The 23,589-nt window shown below is 33.4% G+C and overlaps 1 protein-coding gene across 1 annotated transcript; it reads right to left on the reverse strand.

The window, feature by feature from the left end:
• Positions 1-5,303: 5,303 nt before the first annotated feature.
• On the reverse strand, positions 5,304-6,233 carry LOC125853057 (uncharacterized). The gene has a single exon (XM_049532731.1). It carries the CDS (start codon positions 6,231-6,233, stop codon positions 5,304-5,306), a length of 930 nt encoding a protein of 309 aa, XP_049388688.1.
• Between the last annotated feature and the right edge of the window lie 17,356 nt (positions 6,234-23,589).

Raw genomic sequence — 23,589 nt, forward strand, 5'->3', positions numbered from 1 at the left:
GTATTTGTATCATAAAAGATGCAGGCCAAATGACATCAGTACAATGTACGAGCATGGGAGGGAAATTCTAAAACAAGACATAACCTTGAAAGGAACTGAAGGAACATACCTGGTCTCAACTTAACTCATTTCAATATAAAGCAGTAATATAAATGCAATATAAAGAAAAACTCCTAAAATATACGGATAACAACTCTATGTATTTGAAGAATATACAATAGTAACTCAGTTTGTATCCAAGGATACAATTTAAACTATGTTCGTATATGAAAATACAAATAACTCTATGTATATAAGAATACAAAAATATCTCTGTGGGAGTTTCTCTAACCGATAACCATCATTATGAGTTAAGTGATGACACAGTGTTTTGCCTCACGCTGCCAGGGCTGTCCAATACCTTATCGGGGCATAGAACTTAACTATTAATTGGATCCATTAGTCTATGCTAAAAAAAAACACTAAGGAATCCACATGTTCATCGAGATGAGACTAGTCTAGCCTGGCCAATCATTTTATACAAAATTCAAGGAGGTTCATAAACTATTTGGGAATATTTGGTGGGGCTGCATATCAGTCGGTTCTGTTTAGTTTTAAATTTTATCGGTTCGATTTATTAGTTATCGATTTGTAGAAATACTTAATCATTATAGAACCATAAGATATTGGATTACCAGTTGTTGGTTTATCGGTTATTGATCGATATCGGTTTTAACATTAAAAATTGGGGAAAATGACAAATATACCCCGAACTATTGTAAATGGTATCTAAATACCCTTCATTATACTTTTAGGACGCTGATGTCCTTACCGTCCAAATTTTGGGGCGTATATACTCTTTCTACTAACGGCGGGACACGTGTCACAATCTATAACATTTACTCTATTTTTATTAAATTCTTACCCATATTTAAAAGATCCACCCATATTAATTAAAAACCCACCCAAATAACATAATGTCCACCCCAAATTATAACCTAAAACCCTCAAACACTTCTCCATCTTCTCCGTTTCTCATTTTGGTCGAATTTAGCTGATTTTTGGTCAAGTTCTTCGATTTCAAGCTGTTGTTCACGGAAACTGTTCCTGCAAATCCCAAACGAACTCAGCCCTCCACATAATTAATTAATTAAATTTGAACTGATGCATTTTGATGGCCGACACAAATAGAAAAGCCACATCAAGACTACCATTTCCATCAGGGCTATTAAATGGAAGCAACCATCTCTAAATGACACTTACGGTATTACCTTGCCACGGTAAATTAGGACTAATCCCATCATGAAATTTGCAATTGCTAACAAAAATCCAATGGGTCTGTTTATAATTGAATTGAGGATCAAAATGGGTTGATCATTGATGAACGAGGATACACCAAAAATTCGAATGACAGGTCGTAGAGGAAGAGGAAAAAACAAAGGACAAAGTGCAGATATTAATAAGTGTTTTGAGGGTTTTGGGTTATAACTTGGGAATGGATATTATGTTATTTGGGTGGGGTTTTTTAATTAATATGGGTGAATCTTTTAATAATGGGTAAAAATTGTAATAAAAATCGGGTAAATATTTTAGATTGTGACACGTGTCCCGTTGTTAGTAGAAAGGATATATACGCCCCAAAATTTGGACGGTAAGGACATCAGCATCCTAAAAGTATAACGAAGGGTATTTAGATACCATTTATGATAGTTCGGGGGTATATTTGTCCTTTTTTCCTTAAAAATTTGAGTCATTTGACACAAAAAAAATAATAATTGAAAATCACTTAGAAAGAAAGTGACAAATCAAATGAACCATGCACGTTGTTTGAAAGACTGCATCTTGCTCAAAAGCAAACACTATCACATTGTAGAATAACCGAGAGTTTGAGACAGACAGAAATATAAATATGAAACTAAACTATAAGTCAAGGACTTTATACACCAAATGGTATAAATATAATTATTTAATTTACTATCCGGTTATTATCAGTTAACTCGTTAAGAAAAAACCACAAACCGTTAAGAATTAATAATTCGATAATAAAAAAAATTAAAATCATTATTTAAACCGCTAAACCAATAATTTTTTTCAATTTGAATTATTGATTTTTGTTCGATATTAAACGTACAGCTCTAATATTTGGTATGTTTGGCTCTAAAAGATGGTAAATTACATTTATTTATTCATGTTAATACGCCCCTAATGTGTTTTGGAACCTCAATAAAGAGTTGAACATTTGGGTTCTTGCAATACTATAACCCAAGTTTGCCAATATTAGTACTCAGCGGATTGATTGGTTTTACTATAGCTATGATTGTGATAGAAATTGGGAGTTGGAAGATTATCGAGAAGATTTTCTGTATTGATCAGTACTCAAAATGAGTCTATATATATTACAATTCTATGTATGAAAAATAAAGAAAGATAAAATTTTAGTAGTTACACTTGTCCAATTATCATTAGTGTAGGGATGACAGTGTCTAAGGGCATCTCCAACCCAATCCTCTATTTTACTCTCCAAATATAGAGCTCTATTTTTTCAGACAACCAACTCTAACCCATTCTCTATTTTACTCTCTAAAAAGGAATATTTTTCTCTCTCCTCAATATTGTATTATTATTTCTATTTCATTCTTATTTTCTTATTTCATAATATAAATCCTTTATATTTTTTTTCCCAAATAATTACTTTATATAATTTTTAACGTGATATAACATTATTTTTTATTCTAAATTTTTAAATAACATAAATTGCAAGAAAATATAATATAATACATAAATTAGGGGACAAATTCAAATAAAAGTGACATACAATTACATAAACACTCAATTTTCAAAATTATTATGTTGCTCCCATAAATGCTCTATTAATGCATTACGGAGTTCAAAATGAGCATTTTTGTCCTTAATTTTTTTATGTCTAGCTAAAAATTGTTCAAACCGGAGATTTTCATCTACCACCATTTCTATAGTTGGAGTTGGAGCCTCTACGTCATCTTGAATTGGTGCATTGAGATGTAACGACCCATTTGGTCGTTTTGATTACTAGAGCTTCTTATTTCATCAAAATAATTTCCGATAGACTCTAAATGAGTATTTTGGACTATTCGTAACTACAATTATGAATTTAGTGGGGTAGTTTTAATAATTATTTTAGTTGGTGGTGAAAGGAGATAACATTAAAATTAACAGTGGGTCAATTTTACCACTTTTATAATTAGTCAAATAATAATTAGGATAATAATACTCAGTTTTAGAAAAAGAAATTTGAAGAAACGCAAGGTCGTGAAAAAAGAAAAATTGAAAGTGGCGGCTGCAAGTCCTACGGGTAAGAGTTTTCGTCCAAATACCCCAAATCTTGTTCATATTAATTTTATTGTTGTTATACGACGGTTCAGGACAAATTTAAGTACCATTTGTTGCAGATATGGGGGCCGAATAGGATTCCTCTTAATTTATTGTTAACAAATGGTAATGGACATTTAGGGCATAGTTATTGGCCAAGGGTTGAAACCTAATGATTATAAAACAATATAAGGTGTAGGAAATTGTTAGTATTTGTTGATTTGAGAAGAATGGAGATTACACGGATTGTTCAGTGATTAGATAATATAGGTCTGGTTGTTTTTGGTTATTGTAATTTTATTAAAGAATTGGGTTGAAAACTTGTTAGGCATTCACGTGGGTTAAGTTGGGAATTATTGTATGACCTCTTAATGACTAATTAATGCTTTGCAGTGAACTGAGTTATTACATTTATATATTTATATTATATAGATTGAATAGAGTTACACGAAAGTAAAGGCCTGGGCACTGTACGTAATTTTAGTATCTTGTTAGGATTTAAGTTTAACATATTGAGATAGATAATTAAATATTAGGTGAGTTTTTGGGTCTAGACTAGACATATTAATATGAGTGTTTGTAGACTCGTTAACTTACAAATTATGAATATATACTTGATAGATGGGAAAGGTTCGGAGACATTGAGGACAGGATAAGCATTGGAGAGGTAGCTTGCTTGATTTCGGTTCTTCGGTGGAGGTAGGTTATGGTTTATTCTATTTGATAGATAAACTCTTAATAGCGATTGATATGCATTGAATGATACTGTGAAGTTCTCTATGTACTTGATTGTGTGATTGTGTGGCTTGGTTGTGTGCATGGTTTGTGATTGGTCTAAAATCCTGAGACCGTGAGATTTATAATCTGAAAACCTCTCTATCGAAGTGATGCCTTGAATAAAGAAGGCTTAATGTAATATTATTAATGAATTGAAATGTGGTGATAATAAATGATAAATTAATAATATTATTGGATCGGAGTGTCACGTTCCGACACGGTATTTTTGGATCGGAGTGTCACGTTCCGACACAGTATTTTTGGATCGGAGTGTCACCTTCCGACACGGTATTATTGGATCGGAGTGTCACTTTCCGACACGGTATAATTGGATCGAAGTGTCATGTTTCGACACGGTATAATTGGATCGGAGTGTCACGTTCCGACACGGTAACATTAAAGGAAAACGATATTGAATTAACTTAATGTACTCAATCTCAATGAACGCATTTTCCCAAACGAGTGTGATGTGGAGGCATGAGGCCTCGTGTGTGTGCTTGATATTGTGATTGATTACGTACTTGCTTCAATTGTCACTTGTTCATGTTGTTGTTTCTTATTACATGCTAAGTGCTATAGTTGACTTTATACTATTATTCATTGTATATTAGTTTCTATTTTGGATTGGCCGATGATACCTACTCAGTACATGTTGCCCCGTACTGAGCCCTACTTGTATTTTTCTTTGTTTTCCTTTTATGGAGTGCAGCGAGTGTACCAACGACTTTGACTCGCCCTCAGCTCTAGCCAGTCTCAGCATATCAGGTTCAAGGGTGAGCTATTCATTCGATCTTGTGTTGGATTCTCTCGGTCATGACCTAATGTCCATAGTTTTCGGACACAAATTACTTTATTTCATTTATTTCGGTGTCTTTGATACTCTTAGACTTATTATTTAGAGATAAGATGTCCTTGATGTGATGACTTTCAGATTTTAGGGATAATATGTAATAGACTTTAGAGGTTTATTTAATTGGTTACATTAATAAGTTTTGGAGCTTCCGCGTTATTGTCGTTATTCGTATTTGAATTATTGGTATATGTTGGGGTTTAGGTTCCTTGGTCCGCCCACTTAGGAGGTTAAGTGTGGGTGCCACTCATGACTCAATTTGGGTCGTGACAAGATCACGTTCATCTTCAATTATCATGTTGTGCAGTATAATACATGTAGTCATTATATCATGTAGCACTTCCTCTCTCTAAAAACATGATTGCAAAACTCCGAATGCACGTTCAACATCTTTTCGGCACAATTCTTGTTTCATCGCAAAATATTTCTTTTGTTGGGACTGAGGATCACGAATAGTTTGAACAATTGTAGACCATTTAGGATATATACCACCAGCTAAATAATAACCCATATCGTATTCTTTTCCTTGAATAACATAATGAGCGGCAGGCGCAATACCGCTAGCAAGATTGGAAAATAAATGTGATAACTCTAAAATATTAATATCGTTATTGGTGCCAGGCAAACCAAAATAAGCATGCCATATCCAAAGGTCATAATCAGCTACAACTTCAAGAATAATTGTTGGTGATCCACTACGACCTGCGTATTGCCCAGCCCATGCCGTTGGACAATTTTTCCATTTCCAGTGCATGCAATCTAGACTACCTAACATTCCTGGGAAACCACGCTGCTCACCAATGTGTAAAAGCCTCGCAACATCGTTAGGTGTTGGTGATCTCAAATATTGCTCACCAAAAACCTCTACAATAGCTCGACAAAATCTCTTCATACTTTCAATCGTAGTTGACTCTCCAATTTTCACGTATTCGTCTGTGGCATCCGCTGGCAAACCGTATGCCAACATTCTAAACACAACGGTAATTTTTTGCAAAGTAGATAATCCAATTCTACCTAGTGCATCAATGCGTTGTTCGAAGTACGTGTCGTGATCTTTAATTGCATCAACGATACGAATAAACAAATTGCGGGACATTCGATAACGACGGCGAAATATTGCATCATTAAAGCGTGGTGTGGCTGAAAAATAATCACGAAATAAATTATCATCAGCCGCCTCACGATCACGATTGATTACCACATGACCTGGAATGGAGCCACCTATGAAAACTTCATTAGTATGGTTTTGTAGAACTTGTTGGAACATGTAGTTGTTCATACGTAGCTGATTTATTAAATTATCATGGTGTTCTGTACTAGGAAAAAATCTAAATCTAACGAAGATGATGACGAAGAAGAAAAAACTTCATATTTATTATTAGAACAATCTCCAAGATTGAAATTCATTTTCAAAGGACAAACCAAATTACTTTAATATGTTTTGAAATGAAATGAATGTGCAGACTTCAAGTGATAAATGGCGTTCATTATATAATATGTAATGTTTTATCTAAAAAATATTAAATGTACTGATGAGAATCTCATCCAACCGTTTATAATAAGATGAAATCCATCTAATGGTGAATATGAAGATTACATTCTATCTTAATACGGTAAAATCTTATCCACACGGTGTATACATTAAACGAATACAATTTTTATTGTTACGTAATAAAGTAAAACACGTGTTAATTAATTAAAATTGTGTAAAATGAATTATTAATTCAAACACATGAGATGCATGTATTAGATTGTTGTATACATTATGTGCGGATAAGTTTTACTCTATTAATATCTACATATAATTTTATTTATCTAAAATAACTTTGAGATAACTATGAGAATCTCATCCTACGGTTAAAAATATGGTGAAATTCATCCAATAGTAAAAATCAAAATTACATTCTATCCTATTTATCTACATGTAATTTTATTTTATCTAGAAGTAATTTTTTGAGATAAGGATGAAAAGCTCATCCTATGGTTAAAAATATAGTGAAATTCATCCCATGGTGAAAATGAAGATTACACTATCCTATTAATATTTATAGATAATTTTTACTTATCTAAAAAAAAAATTGAGATAAGGATGAAAATCTCATCCAATGGTTAAAAATATAGTGAAATCCATCCCATGGTAAAAAGCAAAACTTACGTTCTATATATATAATATTATGTTATGTATTGTATTGTTATCTTGTATTTAAATTATTATGTTATGTATTGTATTGTTATCTTGTATTTAAATTATCATATCATGTATTGTATTTTTAAATTAAATTTTTTCATCTTGCCATTTTAATTTTGAGTATTCTTTATAATGAAAATTAATAATAAATTAAAATTTTATTATTCACGAAAATTAGAAAAAAAATTAAAATACTATTAATTTGAAATTAAAATAGTATATATTAAATAATATTTTTTAAAAATATTATATTACATTTAAAAAAGAATTATGAATATTAGATATTTAATTAATGGAATTATATGTAAAATAATATGTTAATTAGAAAGTAATAGAAATAATAATAAAATAATGATAAAGTGAAATAGAGAGTGTGAATAGTGGTTCTCCAAATTTGGAGAACTACTATTCAACTCTCTAAATTTGAAGAATAGAGGGTGATTTGGAGATGGGTTGAAGTGCCCATTCTCTATTTTACTCTCCAATTATAAAGAATGGAGAGTAAAATAGAGATGGATTGGAGATGGTCTAACTACGTATATTCCTTTTTGTACTCATCAAATGCCCTGCTACAGCTGGCAATAGAGTCTTGTGTACGATGGGGATCATTCTTAGTACAAATCTGATCAATTGCCTTTACTTCTCCACGTGTCTCAGATTCCAATAGATTATCCCAAACCCATGTTCAACTAAACTCTAAATTTCTGAGTCCGGAGTCCTCCTTTTGGAATTTTTGATCAATTTTCTTGCCCTTTTCGCTTCTGACTCCTAAATTTCTTTTATAAAACTGAGAATTCTCTAAGGAGTTTTTCATTCTCTTTTTATACATTTAGCTAGCAGTAAAGAGTCTGTTTCACCAATACAACTCTAAAGTTATTTTTTGTACACCATTCGAATAAAAAAAACATGGTTGATTCTTCTGTCATATTACTTGTATTAGATTCTAGGTAGATAGTATAGGCAAAAATAAACCTTCCATGTTAATTCATTTTTGTTATAGTGTCACATGTTTGACAAATTGTACTTTAGTCATGTCCTATTGTAGCATTTTCTAATCTCTTATTAATGATCTAAAATAGTAGTAGTATGTTAATTTTTGTTCTGTAGAATAAGGGGTTGATATTATTAAAAAAATTGCTGCATATGACCCACAATAATTTCTAACATATGATCGATCAGTGGTAATATTCTTGTAATGAGTTGTGCAATGATGTTAGGGGTCTTATTCAGACTTCTATTAATCCTAAGAGAGTCCACAAAATATTTTCAAATTCTCATTTGTTGAAGAGATGGTCATTTTCATGAGTCACTTGGATTTTCTTTTGATGTTTACATATTCTGTTATTATTTGTTAACTTTTTGCATCTAATATATTGGATAAATTACATTATCACCCCTTTAATTTCACTTAATACTAGTTCTTCTTTTAGATTATTATATTATACATGGAATCGATCAATACTTGTTAGAATTTGATTGAAAAGCAAAGCAGCTATATGTCCTATATAATGAATAATCTGCTAAAATTAATTTGTAAAATCAAAGATAAAACATAAATTAATGGGATCCATTAAGATCATATATAAAAAGAAAAAGGTTTAAGTCATCGACAACCCCTTAAAGTTATGCGCATAATTCATTTAGACACCTCAACTGAGACTCTTACCTATTAGACACTTTAATATTAACAAATATTGATCTATTGAACATAAAATGACAACTAGCTTTAAAAAATATTGTGCGTATAATTCACACACATTATCTTAACATAATCACGAATAGAGTTACGACACGTGGCACATTGGCCCATGATTTTAATTTTGAAAAATAAAAAATAATTTTTAGGCTTTAATAATCTAGAAAATTAAATTGACCAAAAAAAAAAATCTCTCCCCCCACCCCACCCCAATCTAACTTGTTGCTCTTTCTTCTTCATCTTCTTCCCTGTCACTCTGTCATCGACATCCACCATTGGTTCCTCCGGCGATAACAAAAAAGAAAATATCTCCCCCACCCCATCCCGAATACACCCACCTAATCATTTCCTCTTTCTTTTTCTTCTCGTGTTACTCGTTATATTCTATTCCTCCGGTAACTATTGAGATTTTTGTAAAAATAATCGACGTCGATAAATTATTTCGAACCCGACAACGAAGAGAAATCAAAAGTATATCAAAAAAATTTATATCATTTTTAACAAGTTTCATGAATGGTGATGGTTGCTCGATCAGAGTTACTGAAAATAAAGATGCATAAATATCGATAGACTTTTTAACTCCAATTGTCGATTTTTTTCTTGTTCTTTACAAAAAATTGAAGGAAAAAAAAAGAGCCAAAACAAAAGGCAGAGAAATTGGAAGTCTTTAAAATGGTGGGTTGAAGAAGAAGAGGACTTGTACATGGGTGTGGGGGTGAGGTTATTTTCTTTTATGAATTAAAAGATTAATGTTTAATTGAATTAATTTTTCATTTATTTAGTCCATGCATGCCAAGTGTCAAGAAAGTAGGTACAAATTTATTTATTTATTTTTTTTAAATGCATTCACGCGCTCAGCAGCGTGAGATACACTTATTTTGTCACACCAGCGTTTTTGTCAAGATCCAAAAATGGACGCGATGACACTCGTCTTATCCACCAAGACAAGTCAGCCTAAAACTCAACCATTACAAAAAAATGCGGAAATTTCCTAATCGTTCAAAAATATTCCCAAAATCTGGTTGTCACGTGTACAAGCCTCTAAAGTATTACAATTGATTCAAAAGAAAAACATCAGTCTCAAATGACCTTGTTTCTAGAATAGAACAAGATCATATATAGGAGTAGGAAGGTCTGCTGAGATGATAAATAACTATCTCACAAATCTCCAAGAAGCCTAGAGAATGACAAGTACCACAAAATCCAGGCTCGTAACCTAAAAAAATTGTAGAAGCAAAGGGTGAGTACCAAACCACAGGGTACTCAGCAAGTAAACCTCTAAACACAAGCTAAGGGGATAGAATACGGGTACTCCTTACACACCAACCGAACCTCCACAACTACAACCTGTATAAAACCAGCCCAACCTAATAGTTCACAATTTACAAGCACATATCTCAACAACAACATTCTAACAATCACATATTCTCAACAACAAGCTCAATATTCATCAATTACAACCTCAACAACTACAACTTGCTTAAAGCCAGCCCAACCTAACAGTTAATAATTCACATAGCACACAACTCGACAACAACACTTTAACAATTATAAATTCTCAACAGCAAGCTCAATATTCATCAATCAAAGTTCCACAGAAAGGCACTCATAAGATCAGCAAAACACAATATCAAGTTCACTAATGATAAATATGTGCAATGCAATGGAATGCAATGTTAAGTATAGTGATGCATGTTTAACCTAATGACACACACCCGCTGTCTCTCAGTCCGGGACCCATGGGGGACATATCTGTCCATGCATCCATCGTGGCGCGCGATACGACCCTCGATAATAGTAACCATCACGGCACGCGATACGTCCCTCGAAATATAGTATCTATCGCGGCGCGCGATACATCCCTCGAAATGGTACATTCTCTTTAATTTCTTATTCTTTCTCAATTCACATAACATTTGTCACAACCATGTCTCAGAACAATGCAAATGACATGTTCACATAAATAATGAGGAAATTACCATTTTCATAACATTGGATAATTCACAACAACACATTCATGATACAACATCAGCAATGATTCAACAAGCCTTTCAAACCATTCTCAACACATCACACACAAACAATTAATCACATTGCCTTTTATTACCCCTTTTTCATCATTAGAATTAATCAATATGGACAAGTCAACCCATCACCAAGTTCCATTACTCCCCAACACATACCACAAGGAAATACACGAATTTCATACACTTAACAAGGGTTTAGAAATCCACTTGCCTCAAATAATCGAACAATCACTCCGAAACTTGAGCCTTCCCTTTTTGTTGAGCTTCCAAATCAATGCAATCTATTCAAGTACATATTCATAATAAGATTCCGAAACTAACAACACCCATATTACTATAGGTTTAGCCTAGACCCAAAAGATCACCTAAATCTATAATCAAGGTCCTAAGCTTCAAGCTTAGGGTTAAGTTCCAATTCTTTTCCAATATCATAAATAAATAATATTAATTAAAAAGGAAGGCAACTGGTTATGAACCAGTGGCGGCAACCATGCCAATTCTCTTAATACCTGCACCCAAACTAATAACCTATCCATCCAAAGTATAAATTAAGCATTTTCCAATTTCAATTTATTATTCACTACGGAAAGAATGAATTGAAATTAATGCCAACCTCCAGATCTTGTTCCCCCCAAAACTTCCAACCAATATAATCCTTCCAATTTCTAATGATTAATTAATCATATATCAATTATTGTCATAATTATCCAATATGAGTATTAAAATCTTATGCCTTTACTAAAGGACTACAAACAGCGAAAAAAATATATATGCCATTCATAGATTTTGTCAAAATCTGACCCTTTTTCCCCTCAACTCCACGTTACCATAAATTAACAATAACCGACTATCTGTGTCACACCCCGAGCCTATACCTTGGGCGGGATTGGCACTCGAAGACCATTGCTGGCCTCAAGCGAACCCTTGGCCTGGCTTACTAACTCAGCGGAATACTATATGCATATTTATAAAGATTAATAGCACACTACTCAACTTAACTAATGAAATAACTTAGAATGTTTAATAGTCAACATTCAACTTGGCCAAAATGGCAACTCAAGTCTTAACAATAAGAAATGATATTGAAAAAAAACTCAAAGGATTAACATCTGACTGTATATGAAGCCTCTAATAACAACTGAGATGGACGTTGGGACAAACCCCACAACATCCTAATGAACTAAACTAGAAAGCAATGAAAGGGATCCTCCGGAAAGCAATGAGGCTCACCTACAGACTCTGGACTGCTCACTGGATCAACGATGCGGCGAAATGCTGATCCTAGTTACCTGTGTCTGCATCATAATACGATGCAGGCCAACTGGCATCAGTACATTGAATGTACGAGTATGCGAGTTGGAATGCTAAAATAACATAGGCTTGAAAGAATCTGAGAGAAACTGAAGAACTTACCTGACTCAACTCAACTCAACATGACAGAACTCATTTCAATATAAAGCAGTTCAAAAGCAAGTGCAATATAAAGAAAAGTTGTTTAAAAACATGATATCAACTCTGTGTGTATGCAAGATACAAATAACTCTGAAATGTATTTAAAAATACAATGAACTAATGTATATAAAAATACAATAACTTATGTGGGAGTTTCTCTAACCGACAACCATCACTTAAGAGCTATAGTGATGATACAGCGATCTACCTCACGCTGCCAGCGCATCCTATACCTGGCCAAAGGTATAGGACCTGAACTGCCTAATGGATCCACTAGTCTATTTCGAAAGGGGTTCATCTAAAAAGTATGACCCATTTCTACCCATGATGGCTACATGGTTTTATGGAGACGTGAGTTATCTGAACTCATGCCCGCCCCCAATTCGGTGCTCAATACTACTCCCAAAATATACTAGCTCTTATGTTTTAAAAACATACTTCTTCTGTGATTTGAGATTAGTGCTCAAAACTTAGCTCAAAGGCTATCTTGGAAATCTCAGTTTCCCTACTTGCTTCATTTAAAAAGCTAATACTCTTTTCTGAAAACTAGCCCGAAGACTCTTTGGAAATCTCAGTTTCCGCTCTTATTTAAATGTGAAAACATTTTAAATCTCTTTGGGAATACTTAGTCCCCATATTCTTTTGAAGAAATGAACTTCAAATCTTTACTCTTTACTCTTTACTCAACTTGATCTTTAAGTCTTAAAACAAAGTTAAAAGCATTTTGCAAAAGACTTCTTGAAAAGACTCTAAGAACTTCCTAGACTTGGCTCTTGACTTTCCTTGAATTTGAATTTATAGATTCAAGGTTCATGATCTCATGTTTATGGAGTATCTCAATAACAATATAGCAATTCGATATTTAGCAATAGAACTTTTAAAAGAAACACGAACTCAAGAACTCAAAATCACCTTATTTCAAGAATACTCAAATCTAGGGAAAAAAATCCTAGATTCCTCTTTTACTGATTTAAACGTAGATGTAGGGCGTGAGTATGAACTAGTCCAACACTATGATAGCCTTACATACTTGAAAAAAACAAGGTTCTTGAAGAATCTTGAAGAAGAACTTGATTAGAAGTCTTGAAACCCTAGCTTGAAGGTAAACAATCAAGAAGACCTTTCTTGAGATTCTCAAGTTAGTTTCTTAAAATCTCTATAGCCAAAAATTATGATTTTCATGAGTGAAGATGAAAATCTAATTATTTTGAGATTTTTATTAGTCAAGAAATTCGTTGATGGTTTTCTTGGAGGTAAAAAGACAAAAACGATTGTTTTCAATATTTTCCCGTCGGCTAATTCGTAACAACACTGTATAGGTTACTAAAATAGTCATAACTTTTTACTCAGATATTGGATTGACGTGAAACTGGTAGGGTTTGAAAGTAGATTCAATTACCTTTAATTGGATAGGCTATGGCTCACGTAACTCTTAATATTCTAAGACATATGGTCGTTTAAAGTTGACCTAAGCAGAATCTTACTTCAAAACTTAATGAAACTTCAAGAACACTTATCAAGAACTCATCATGAACCCTAATCTTTAAATTTCAAGAACGAAATTACGCTGAATAAATCATGATTGGTGTGTGGGTGAAAGAACCCAACACTATGAAAGCTTACATACCTTAATGGATTGAATCCTCGGCGAAATTCGCAAGCAATTCCTTACGACAATGAAGAATCTAGCTTTTTCCTCCTTTTCTCTTTTCTTGCGTTCCTCCTCCAAAACCCTAGCTCTATTTGGTAAATGTCTAAACTGATCTAATTCAGTTTAGACCCCTTATTAATTTCCAGAAACAAATTAAAATAAAAGGGTAAGGAAAAGACCAAACTACCCTTTAAAATCTGAATTAGACATTTCCTTAATCCAACTGCCCAATTTCCAAAGTGCATATCTCACTCATACAAACTCGGAATCGCGCAAACTTGGCGGCGTTGGAAAGATAGTTCCAAGAGATTTCCAATAATATCTATAAATACTCCTAAATCATCCTGAGCTAGGAGTTATGATCATTTGAAAATGACAAAAACTCAACTTTTCTTGCTTACAATTTTCCAGATTTCCCTTGAACTTTCCAAAAACGAAAATTTCTAGATTTAAACTACATTCTAATTATTTCTAGATGTGGGATGTTACAATCTGTGTATCCATAAAATAATAAGAATTAAGGTTGTGATTATACTTTATATTTGCTTCCATCGAGTTTTTACAGAGATGCTACGGCTGATTTTGAGTTTGACTCAGAACATCCATCCTCAGTTAACATCCATCCTCAGTTAAGTTAATTTGTATGGGCCAAGTGGTATAGGGTTTTAACTTAAAATATATTATATATGGACTTGGCTCATTAATCATCAACTAATAAAAATTAATTATTTAATAAATACCCGTTAACTAAATAACCGTAGTTAAATAAATAGTTCAAAATTTCCAACCAACTTCACAAACTGATCAAAAGTGACTCTAGGCAACTACCGAGATGGTAAAACGGTAATTTTGTAAAAATTTCTAAAAATGACTTTCCGAGTTATTACAATTTTGTGTTTAATAGGTACATGTCTTGAACAATTTAGGTGTTCAATATGTACAAGTCCTAGTTCACGTGTCCAAGTGAATTATGCGAACAACTTTAAGGGGTCACAGATGACTTAAGCCAAAGAAAAATGTAGACATGAAGGGTGCGTTTAGTACAAGGGAAAATGTTTTCCAGTTTTCTCATGTTTGGTTGACTTAAATACTTTAGAATTTCTTTTTATATCCACTTATTTTCCTTGAATTCAAGGAAACTTTCCTTAAAAAAGTAAGAAAAAATTATCCAAAATCATTTTAAACCTCACACCTCAACTTTCCATCCTAATTTAACCAATACTAATCCTAGATCTGACTACTGATTCTCAATTCGACACCCGAGTCTTGTCCTCGATTTGAGACTCAACTTCTGAGTTTTGGATTGAGTCAGGGTCAGATCTCAAGTTAGAATTAGAGGTCGAATTTTGGTAAAATTTTGGGTCGAGTGTCAGGGTTGGGTCTCGCATCAAGGTCGAGGTCGAGGTCAGGTCATGGTAAAATATTGAGCTGGTTGTCAGGGTTGAGGTTGGGGTCGGGTCTTAGAAAGGATCTCGAGTCGAGTGTCAAATCAGGTTTGAGTCTTCGATCTCATGTCGGGATCAGGTCTCGATCGGGGTTAGCGTCGGGACTCGGGTTAGGGTTAGGGTTAGGTCTCAAGGCTGGGTGTCGAATAGGGTTCCAAGGTCGGATCTCGGGTCGGGGTCGAATTTTAGGTCGGGTCTAGATTTGAATGTTAGGGTTGAAGTCGGGTCTCAAGTTGGGTGTTAGGGTTGGGGTTTAGTCTCGGGTCAGGATCAAATGTCGAATCTCAGTTAAGGTCGAGTCTCGAGTCGAGTGATGGATTCGGGTCTGGGATTAGGATCGAAATTAGGTCTCTGATCGGTGTCATGCCCCGAGGCTACACCCTTGACTTAAACACGGGACCTAGGATCACGAGTGACCCCAAAATAATCCTGAGCTGGCATATCATAAACATATAAAAAATTTACTGGATTAGGAATACTATGCGGAAGCTTAAATCATAAGATAAACTGAGATGGGGAAATACCCATGTTTTTTCTAAATAACATACTGAATAAGAGTTTACAATACTGGATCACAACTCAAAATACTAGAACTGATTCTAACTATGTCTGAAATAAGCCTCTAACTGACTAGAGATGTTGGGACATTCCCTCAGCTAACTCTAGAAAAATTGAAACTGAAAGTAAAAGAAAACATGTCTCTCGTCCTCGAAGAATGAGGACTTACCCCTCAAATGTTGAGTACGGATCGGGAATAGATCTGCACGTGGTCTGAATGATGAGGACCTGAACCTACATCACGAGAAGATGTAGCGCAGAGTATGCGTCAGTACTTAAAAGGTACTAGGCATGCAGGATAGAATAAAGCTGAACAATATACACAACTGAACAAACCATACTGAAGCTGAACTAAACTGAAATGCAATAACCAAGTACATAACATGCTGAAGCTGAATACTGAAATATAAATAGAATCTGGTCAATGAACTAGAATCTGACTGTGGGAGCTACTAATAACCGACATAAAACAACGTGAGCTAAATACGGACTCCGATGTATACGCCCCATCGAGAAGAGCCAATATACCTTTCCAAGGGTATATAGGCATGACTGACATGATCACTAAATATGATGTCCACATAGGGGACTTAACCTACGGGGGCACGTAGTTCTGAGACTATGAGGGTGACTAACCCTAGTCCAACTCAGTATTAAGCCTACTCCCAACTAGAATGTGTACAAAACAACATAACTAAACTAAACTGGATAGCTCAAGGTTCTGACATGCTAACTGAAAATGCAACATTAAATATTGATAATGAAACATTTGAAAACTGAGGCATGTATATCTATTTATCTGTCCTAGCTAGTGTAGTTCATGAACTAAACAAATTTACACAACTAGGGTTTTGAATTTCATGCAAGGAACTAAGCAACAGTGTTACAACAATATGGAAATCTGATTAGGGATATTATATCAGCTAAATCACAACAATTTCTAAAGTTCAAGAAACCCTAGGTCTAAGCAATATTTAGGGAATCAAGATTTTGACTGACATCTAGGTACCTAATGGGTGAAAGGAACCCACTAGTGAAATCCACATACCTGGTGACGAATTCTATGGAGAAATCTTTCAATTTCAAGGCTGGAACTGAAGGAAATATTCACTACTAAAATACAGTGAATACCGATCCTTGAAATACTGACCTAAAACCGACATCCCAGCATAGGTCGGAAAAAGCTTGGTCGCTATTCAATATCGACCTCAGGAGGTCGGTATTTACTGACCTCTCGAGGTCAGTTTTTATTTTATGTCGAAAAATTCATTATTTTATTTTCCAACTTCTTGAGGTTAGTTTTATATATTATTATTTCCGATTTCCTGAGGTCAGAATATTTATTTCTCATATTTTGGAATACTGACATCCGGATGTCAGTATTTGTGTCTTCTTAATTTTTAAATTTCGACTTCTGAAAGTCGGTATTTTTATTTTTCATTTTTGAGAATCTGACCTCCGGAGGTCGGTATTCTTATTTTTTTAATTTTTGAGATTCTAACCTCCGGAGGTCGGTATTTTTATTTTTGTAATGTTGAAATTCTGACCTACGGAGGTCGGTATTTTTATTTTTGTAATGTTGAAATTCTGACCTCCTGAGGTCGGTATTTTTATTTTTGAAATGTTGAAATTCTAACCACCGGAGGTCGGTATTTTTATTTTTGTATTTTTGAAATTCTGACCTCCGGAGGTCGATATTTTTATTTTTGTATTTTTAAAATTCTGACCTCCGGTGGTCGGTATTTTTAATTTTGTACTTTTAAAATTCTAACCTCCGGAGGTCGGTATTTTTACCTTTTATTTTTGAAATTCTGACCTCCGGAGATCGGTTTTCTGCTACAAAACAAGCATAAAATTATTGCAATTTTTAGTTGCCCATCTGCATATTTATACCAAAACAACCCAAAACCAAATAAACTTCATCCAACCAAAACAACACAATATTTTCAACATATACATTAAACTATTTCAAAATAAACTTCATCCAACTTCAAAATAAACAAAAATACGATCAAATTAAACAATTCCAAAAATATAGAAGTCTAAAATGTCAAATAGATACAACTACTCCTCATCATAACCCTCACTCTCCTTATCAGACTTACCATTCTTATCACCCTCACTTTCCATATCAGACTTATCATTCTCATCACCCTCATGATAGGATCCATCACTGTTGGCTGGACATGAAGGAAGAATATTTCCTGATTCGAAAAGAAAAGTTAGTTGAGCCTGAAGCGCTGCATACCTCTTGTTCTCTACCTCCTTTGCTGCCGCAATCTCCTCCCCTCTTTTCCTCTCTTTTTCTTTTTTCTTCTTCTCTCTTTCTTCTCTCTTCTTCTCTCTTTCAGCTACAACAGCAAGCTCGGCATTGAGATAAGCTATCTTACTCTCCATTACATATATTGTCTCTCTATCCCCGCCATTAAAGCTTGAGGATGATGAACCACAATACCAAGATTTCTTCTTCTGATACGCCTTTTCTGGATAGCCATAGACTCAACCTCTAATCGGTTCACCAGCACTCTGTTTCCAAAGATTCTCGTTTTCTTCTTGTGTAAATGGTCTGTCCTGACTCTCAAGAGGTAGAGTACTACGATATTCCTGAGATATTCGTATATACCTATCCTGTAATTTAAACAAAGAACTCTACAAATAAAAATGTAATATATACAAGGAAAAGAAAAAAAGATTAGTTTGAATGGAGTTCTTACATATGTCTCTTGAGCACGTGGCTCAATCCATCTTTCTTCTTCTGTGGGGTTCGTACTCTTCTTGACATGAGTAACCTTGAACATCTCTGCTACAGCTACCGGCCTACCCAACTCTTTTTCCTTCAAATAACATATATAGAATTTGATCTCATTAATCTCCAAAAGGTACTTATCAAAAAAGAAAAAAAATAATTTTACTAAATTAAGAAAGTATACCATTCTTTCCTTCCTAGTAACCTGGCTAATTGCTCCACCAGTGTGCAAAGAGCCTCCCTTTTATGATGCGCGAGCCATCTTCCCAATCTCACTCCTCTTTTTAAATTTTTCATCAGTACTCCAATGTTTCAGTAACAGAGCCCATCGATCCGGTAACATAAACTTAGGAATTCTGTTTTCTCTCCGATAGTCACAAAATGTGCTAGAAAGCAACTTTGAAGCTTTAAGCTTGAAGTTCACTTGAACGTCATCCTCGTGTTCGGGATCCCATACATAATATTTCTGTAATAAAAAATAACTACATATTTATTGTTCAAATTACTAGAGAATTTAAATGTATATGATGTGAATTTAATTTATATATATTCTTACCTTAAATTTGTTGAACATCTGCCCTTGGGTGTTAAGTGGAATAGAACTCCAATTCGGATACACACCATTATAGTTAGTTCCGATGCACTTTAAAATAATCTTTGCCATACCCATATCCGGACGTATGCTGAAATACGAGTTCATTGACAAAGTAGAGTAAACAAAAAATAATCAATCAATTAAAATATAAATAGATAAATGAAAGATGAAACATAATTAAATCATACTTGTATCCTAATGGCTCGATGACGAGTCTCCGAAAATTGTCTCTATCGCTTGGCTGAGGACCATGTGCATCTGAGTGCTGGGTGGTGGGAGTATTAGGCTCTGAGCCATTGGATTCAAGATGAAGATTGGAAAGTCCAATTGATCCACTACTAGTATTCAAACTATTGCACTGACTAGCAATAGTTGATGGTATGGTAGACCCACAACCAAGATGTGAATAGCCCTTCAATGTTTGGTAACCCGAACTAGGTACCACAGTGGGTGTAGATATAGTATAACCAGATTGTGGAGCCACATGAGTAGAGGCATTATGTGACTGGTGTGCTGAGTGAGTAGTTGAAACTGAGGCTCGTTTTGAAATATTAACTCGAGAGGGCTCATCAGATATCACGACCCCAGTGGGCCTTCTCATAGCATTGGCCTTAAATTTCTTTTTTGGATTGGCGAATTTTTTTTATTTACCCTTGTCTTTATCTACCATCTATATCAATTAAATATAAAGATTAAAACAAAGTAGTACAAAATAATGTCACAATGTCGAACAAATATATCAAACAAAGTTATCATAACATAAGGCTTAATCCAAATAGTCTTTCACAATGTCGAACAAAAGTTAAAACTACTAAAATATAAAGTATACTCAAATATGAATAGCTAAAAATCCACCAACTAAACATACAAATTGTTATTCATCCTCTTCGGAAGTTTCTTCATCATCTATCCATTCACATGCATCATCTTCGGAAGTTTCCTCCTCATCTATCCATTCATCCTCTTCGAAAGTTTCCTCCTCATCCTCCTCCAGATTTGTTGGCATATCTAACTCTTCTCTATTAACTTCTTCTAAAATGTGATCAGGATGCTCCAAATTCATTTCTAACTCAGCATCCACTACTTGATGAACACTTGATATTTCATTTTGATATGCAACATCCAATTCATTCTCAACTTCCACTTGCCCCATCGGTTTTGTTTTGATTACAACCCACCAATAAGACTTATCTCTACACAACGGATAAGGAGCATAGTACACTTACTTAGCAATTTGTGCAATAATAAAAGGATCATAAGCCTCATACTTCCTAGTGTGCTTGACTTCAATGATATTATGTCGCTTAAGCTCCCTCGTACCTCTTGAAGTTGGATCAAACCACTTGCATTGGAAAAGTACTATTCTTTTGATTGGCCAACCTGAATACTCCAACTCTACAATCTCTTGTAGGACGCCAAAGTAATCATCATTGTCATTTTGATTTCCATCATCACCTTTAACCCAAACACCACTATTATTAGTTTTCTTATTCTTTGAGTATTTCTCTGTGGCAAATTTAAAACCATTTATGTTATATTGGGACATTGTGTGAACTGTAATCGGTCCCCAAGAAATATTCTTGAAAAATTGATCAAATGTGGCAATCTCATTATAGAATTCGCGACGTTTGTATAATTCTCATATGTTTGTATAATTTGTGTCGTCCGTATTGTATAAATTGATTAGTATCAATTGATTTGTATAAATTATTTTCGATTGATTGGATCGATTGATAATTATAGTTTTGGTAGAATAAGTGTTTGTATAGATGAGCTATTTCAGTCTGTGGTTATATAAATGGAGTAGTAACAGTTATACAAATTATATTATCCAAATTCCAAAATTATACAAATATGATAAAACTCGAAATAACGAATTTATACAAACACAAACATCTGAACTTTAAACAATTATATAAATTATATTATACAAATTACATTAGACAAAAGTTATATAAATTATAATATACAAAATTCTGAAAACTAGACGTTTATACAATTGAAACTCGACCGACACGTTTATACAACTGAAAATTGGCGCGTAATTTTGCTTAGAAATTAGTGGCGAATGGTAATTAATTCAAACTGTAGCTATGTTAACTAATTAACTAGTACTCCCTCCGTCCCTAATTACTTGTCCACTTTTGAATTGGCACACCTATTAAAAAATCAATAATTGACATAGCGAGTTTACCAATTTACCCCTATTAATTATGAAGTGGATGAATTAAATACTTAATATTTCAAGAAGTTCTACCTTTTTCAAAGTAATTAATTGAGGGTATATTAGGTAAAAAAAATTTGTCTTTTCTTGATTTGTCAAAATAGACAAGTAATTAGAGAAACTAAAAAAAGAAAATATGGACAAGTAATTAGGGACAGAGGAAGTATATGTTTGCAGTAATGCCAAACATGCTCTAAGTTTATTTTAATGGCTATTTGTAAGATTTCCTCAAAAAAATAAGGCAATTGTTTTATATAAGAAAAAAGAATTAATAGAAATTTGATAAATCTAAAGTATTATGTTACATGAAAGATTCAATTGATTAACTATAAGAAACTTTACCAAAAAAAACTTTAGAAGATCTATTTTTTTTTTTACTTTAGACCATTAATATATTTAAATCGTCCTCGCCCCGACCCAATAATTGTTTGGTGTTTTTATGCATTTCCTTTTGGAAACAAATCAGGTGGTCACACTATCCCATTAATAAGTAAAGATAAGAGTAATTGATACTTTTTACCTAAAAAAAAGGAGTAGACGCGCTACGACTTCCAACTTGTTTTGGACCCTCCCTACAAGTACGTATTGTTATTGACATTATTGTTCTACTCTCACCGTTTCAAAATGAATAGTCTAATTTAACTTAGAACAAAGTTTAAAAAAATAGAGGAGATTTTCAATCTTGTGGTTATGTCAAATGTATCAAAATGCCCTTTAATCTTGTGGTCTTAAACATGTCACGTGGAAAGTTGAAGTTAAAGTGTTGTAAAAAAAAAAGGGTCATTATTTTTTAAACACACTAAAAAGGAACCATTCTTTTTGAAACATATGAGGTAATAAAAAAAAAAGCACAAGTTGAGCTTCAAATTAAATTCTTGATAAATAAAACGTGCACTCCAGAAACTATAGAGTAAATCTAGATAAGATTCATGAAGCGACGGATCCAAAACAATTTCTAATTTATTTTGATAAAAATAATAATAATCTGGATGTAGGATAAAAATTAGATTTGTTTTCAGATTTGTATTCCTTCAAGTCAATATTACTATGTCAAAAATAATACGTTAGTACTGTAGTAATTAATTAGCAATAATAATTTAATTATAGTTAAATATATAAGTAATTATTACTGATAATTACATTTTAATTATTTTTTATAAATAATTCTAAAACCTATAACGATATAAAATTTAATGACAACTAAGTAATGTCAGTAAAGGCATCAACACTTTCTGTTAATATGAAGGGATAAGGGTTTGAAAAATACTCCAACTTTGACCAAAATTGTTGTTACAATACCAAATTTTATGGAGGACCTTTTACCCCCTGCACTATTTAATAGTGTATTTTAAAGGTATATATGTGTCCACGTGGACACATTATTATTTAAAATGATGCAATATTTATGATGTCCACGTAGACACATATATACCTTTAAAATACACTATTAAATAGTACAGGGGGTAAAAAGTCCTTTTTGAAGTTTGGTATCATAACAGCAATTTCGGTCAAAGTTGGAGTATTTTTCAGACTCTTATCCCTAATATGAAAGAAGTTATTTTTATTGTAATGTATTGAAGTAATTGGATTTACCGATTAGGTTATGAACTGGTATATATATATACACTAGAAGGATGACGCCCATGCACGCACGGGCCCGACGTGCCCAACATGTTATTAAAATGAGTAAATTATAATTAAGGATTCTCTGTACAACATTGGTATAATATTGCAACAATACGTGCAAAAATAATGCTAACTAATATTCAATTGAAATTGAGATTACTATCAATCCTCCTATTTTTGCAAAATGGAAATTTAGGCAAGTGTTTTTTGAACATATGTATAAAAATACCAAAGGTTGCACCTGTCAGTACTGACCAGTTCAACTCTTTGTACATATTTCATTTACAATTGGCAAGCTTCACCATTTGTTTTTTTATGAACATCAACCCCAACTTCTTGTAGTTCTATTCCACCTTAAAGTTAAAAGCATTGAACCGATATTTTTTTAATGGCTGCTACAAATTCAAATATGGAAGTTGAGTAGTTC

This window comes from Solanum stenotomum, unplaced genomic scaffold, assembly GCF_019186545.1.
Source record: "Solanum stenotomum isolate F172 unplaced genomic scaffold, ASM1918654v1 scaffold8391, whole genome shotgun sequence".
Taxonomy (NCBI): domain Eukaryota; kingdom Viridiplantae; phylum Streptophyta; class Magnoliopsida; order Solanales; family Solanaceae; genus Solanum; species Solanum stenotomum.

What these genes read in the sequence shown, in the direction of transcription:
- LOC125853057 (XM_049532731.1), bottom strand. Translation starts at nt 6,233, where the DNA reads ATGAACAACTACATGTTCCAACAAGTTCTACAAAACCATACTAATGAA.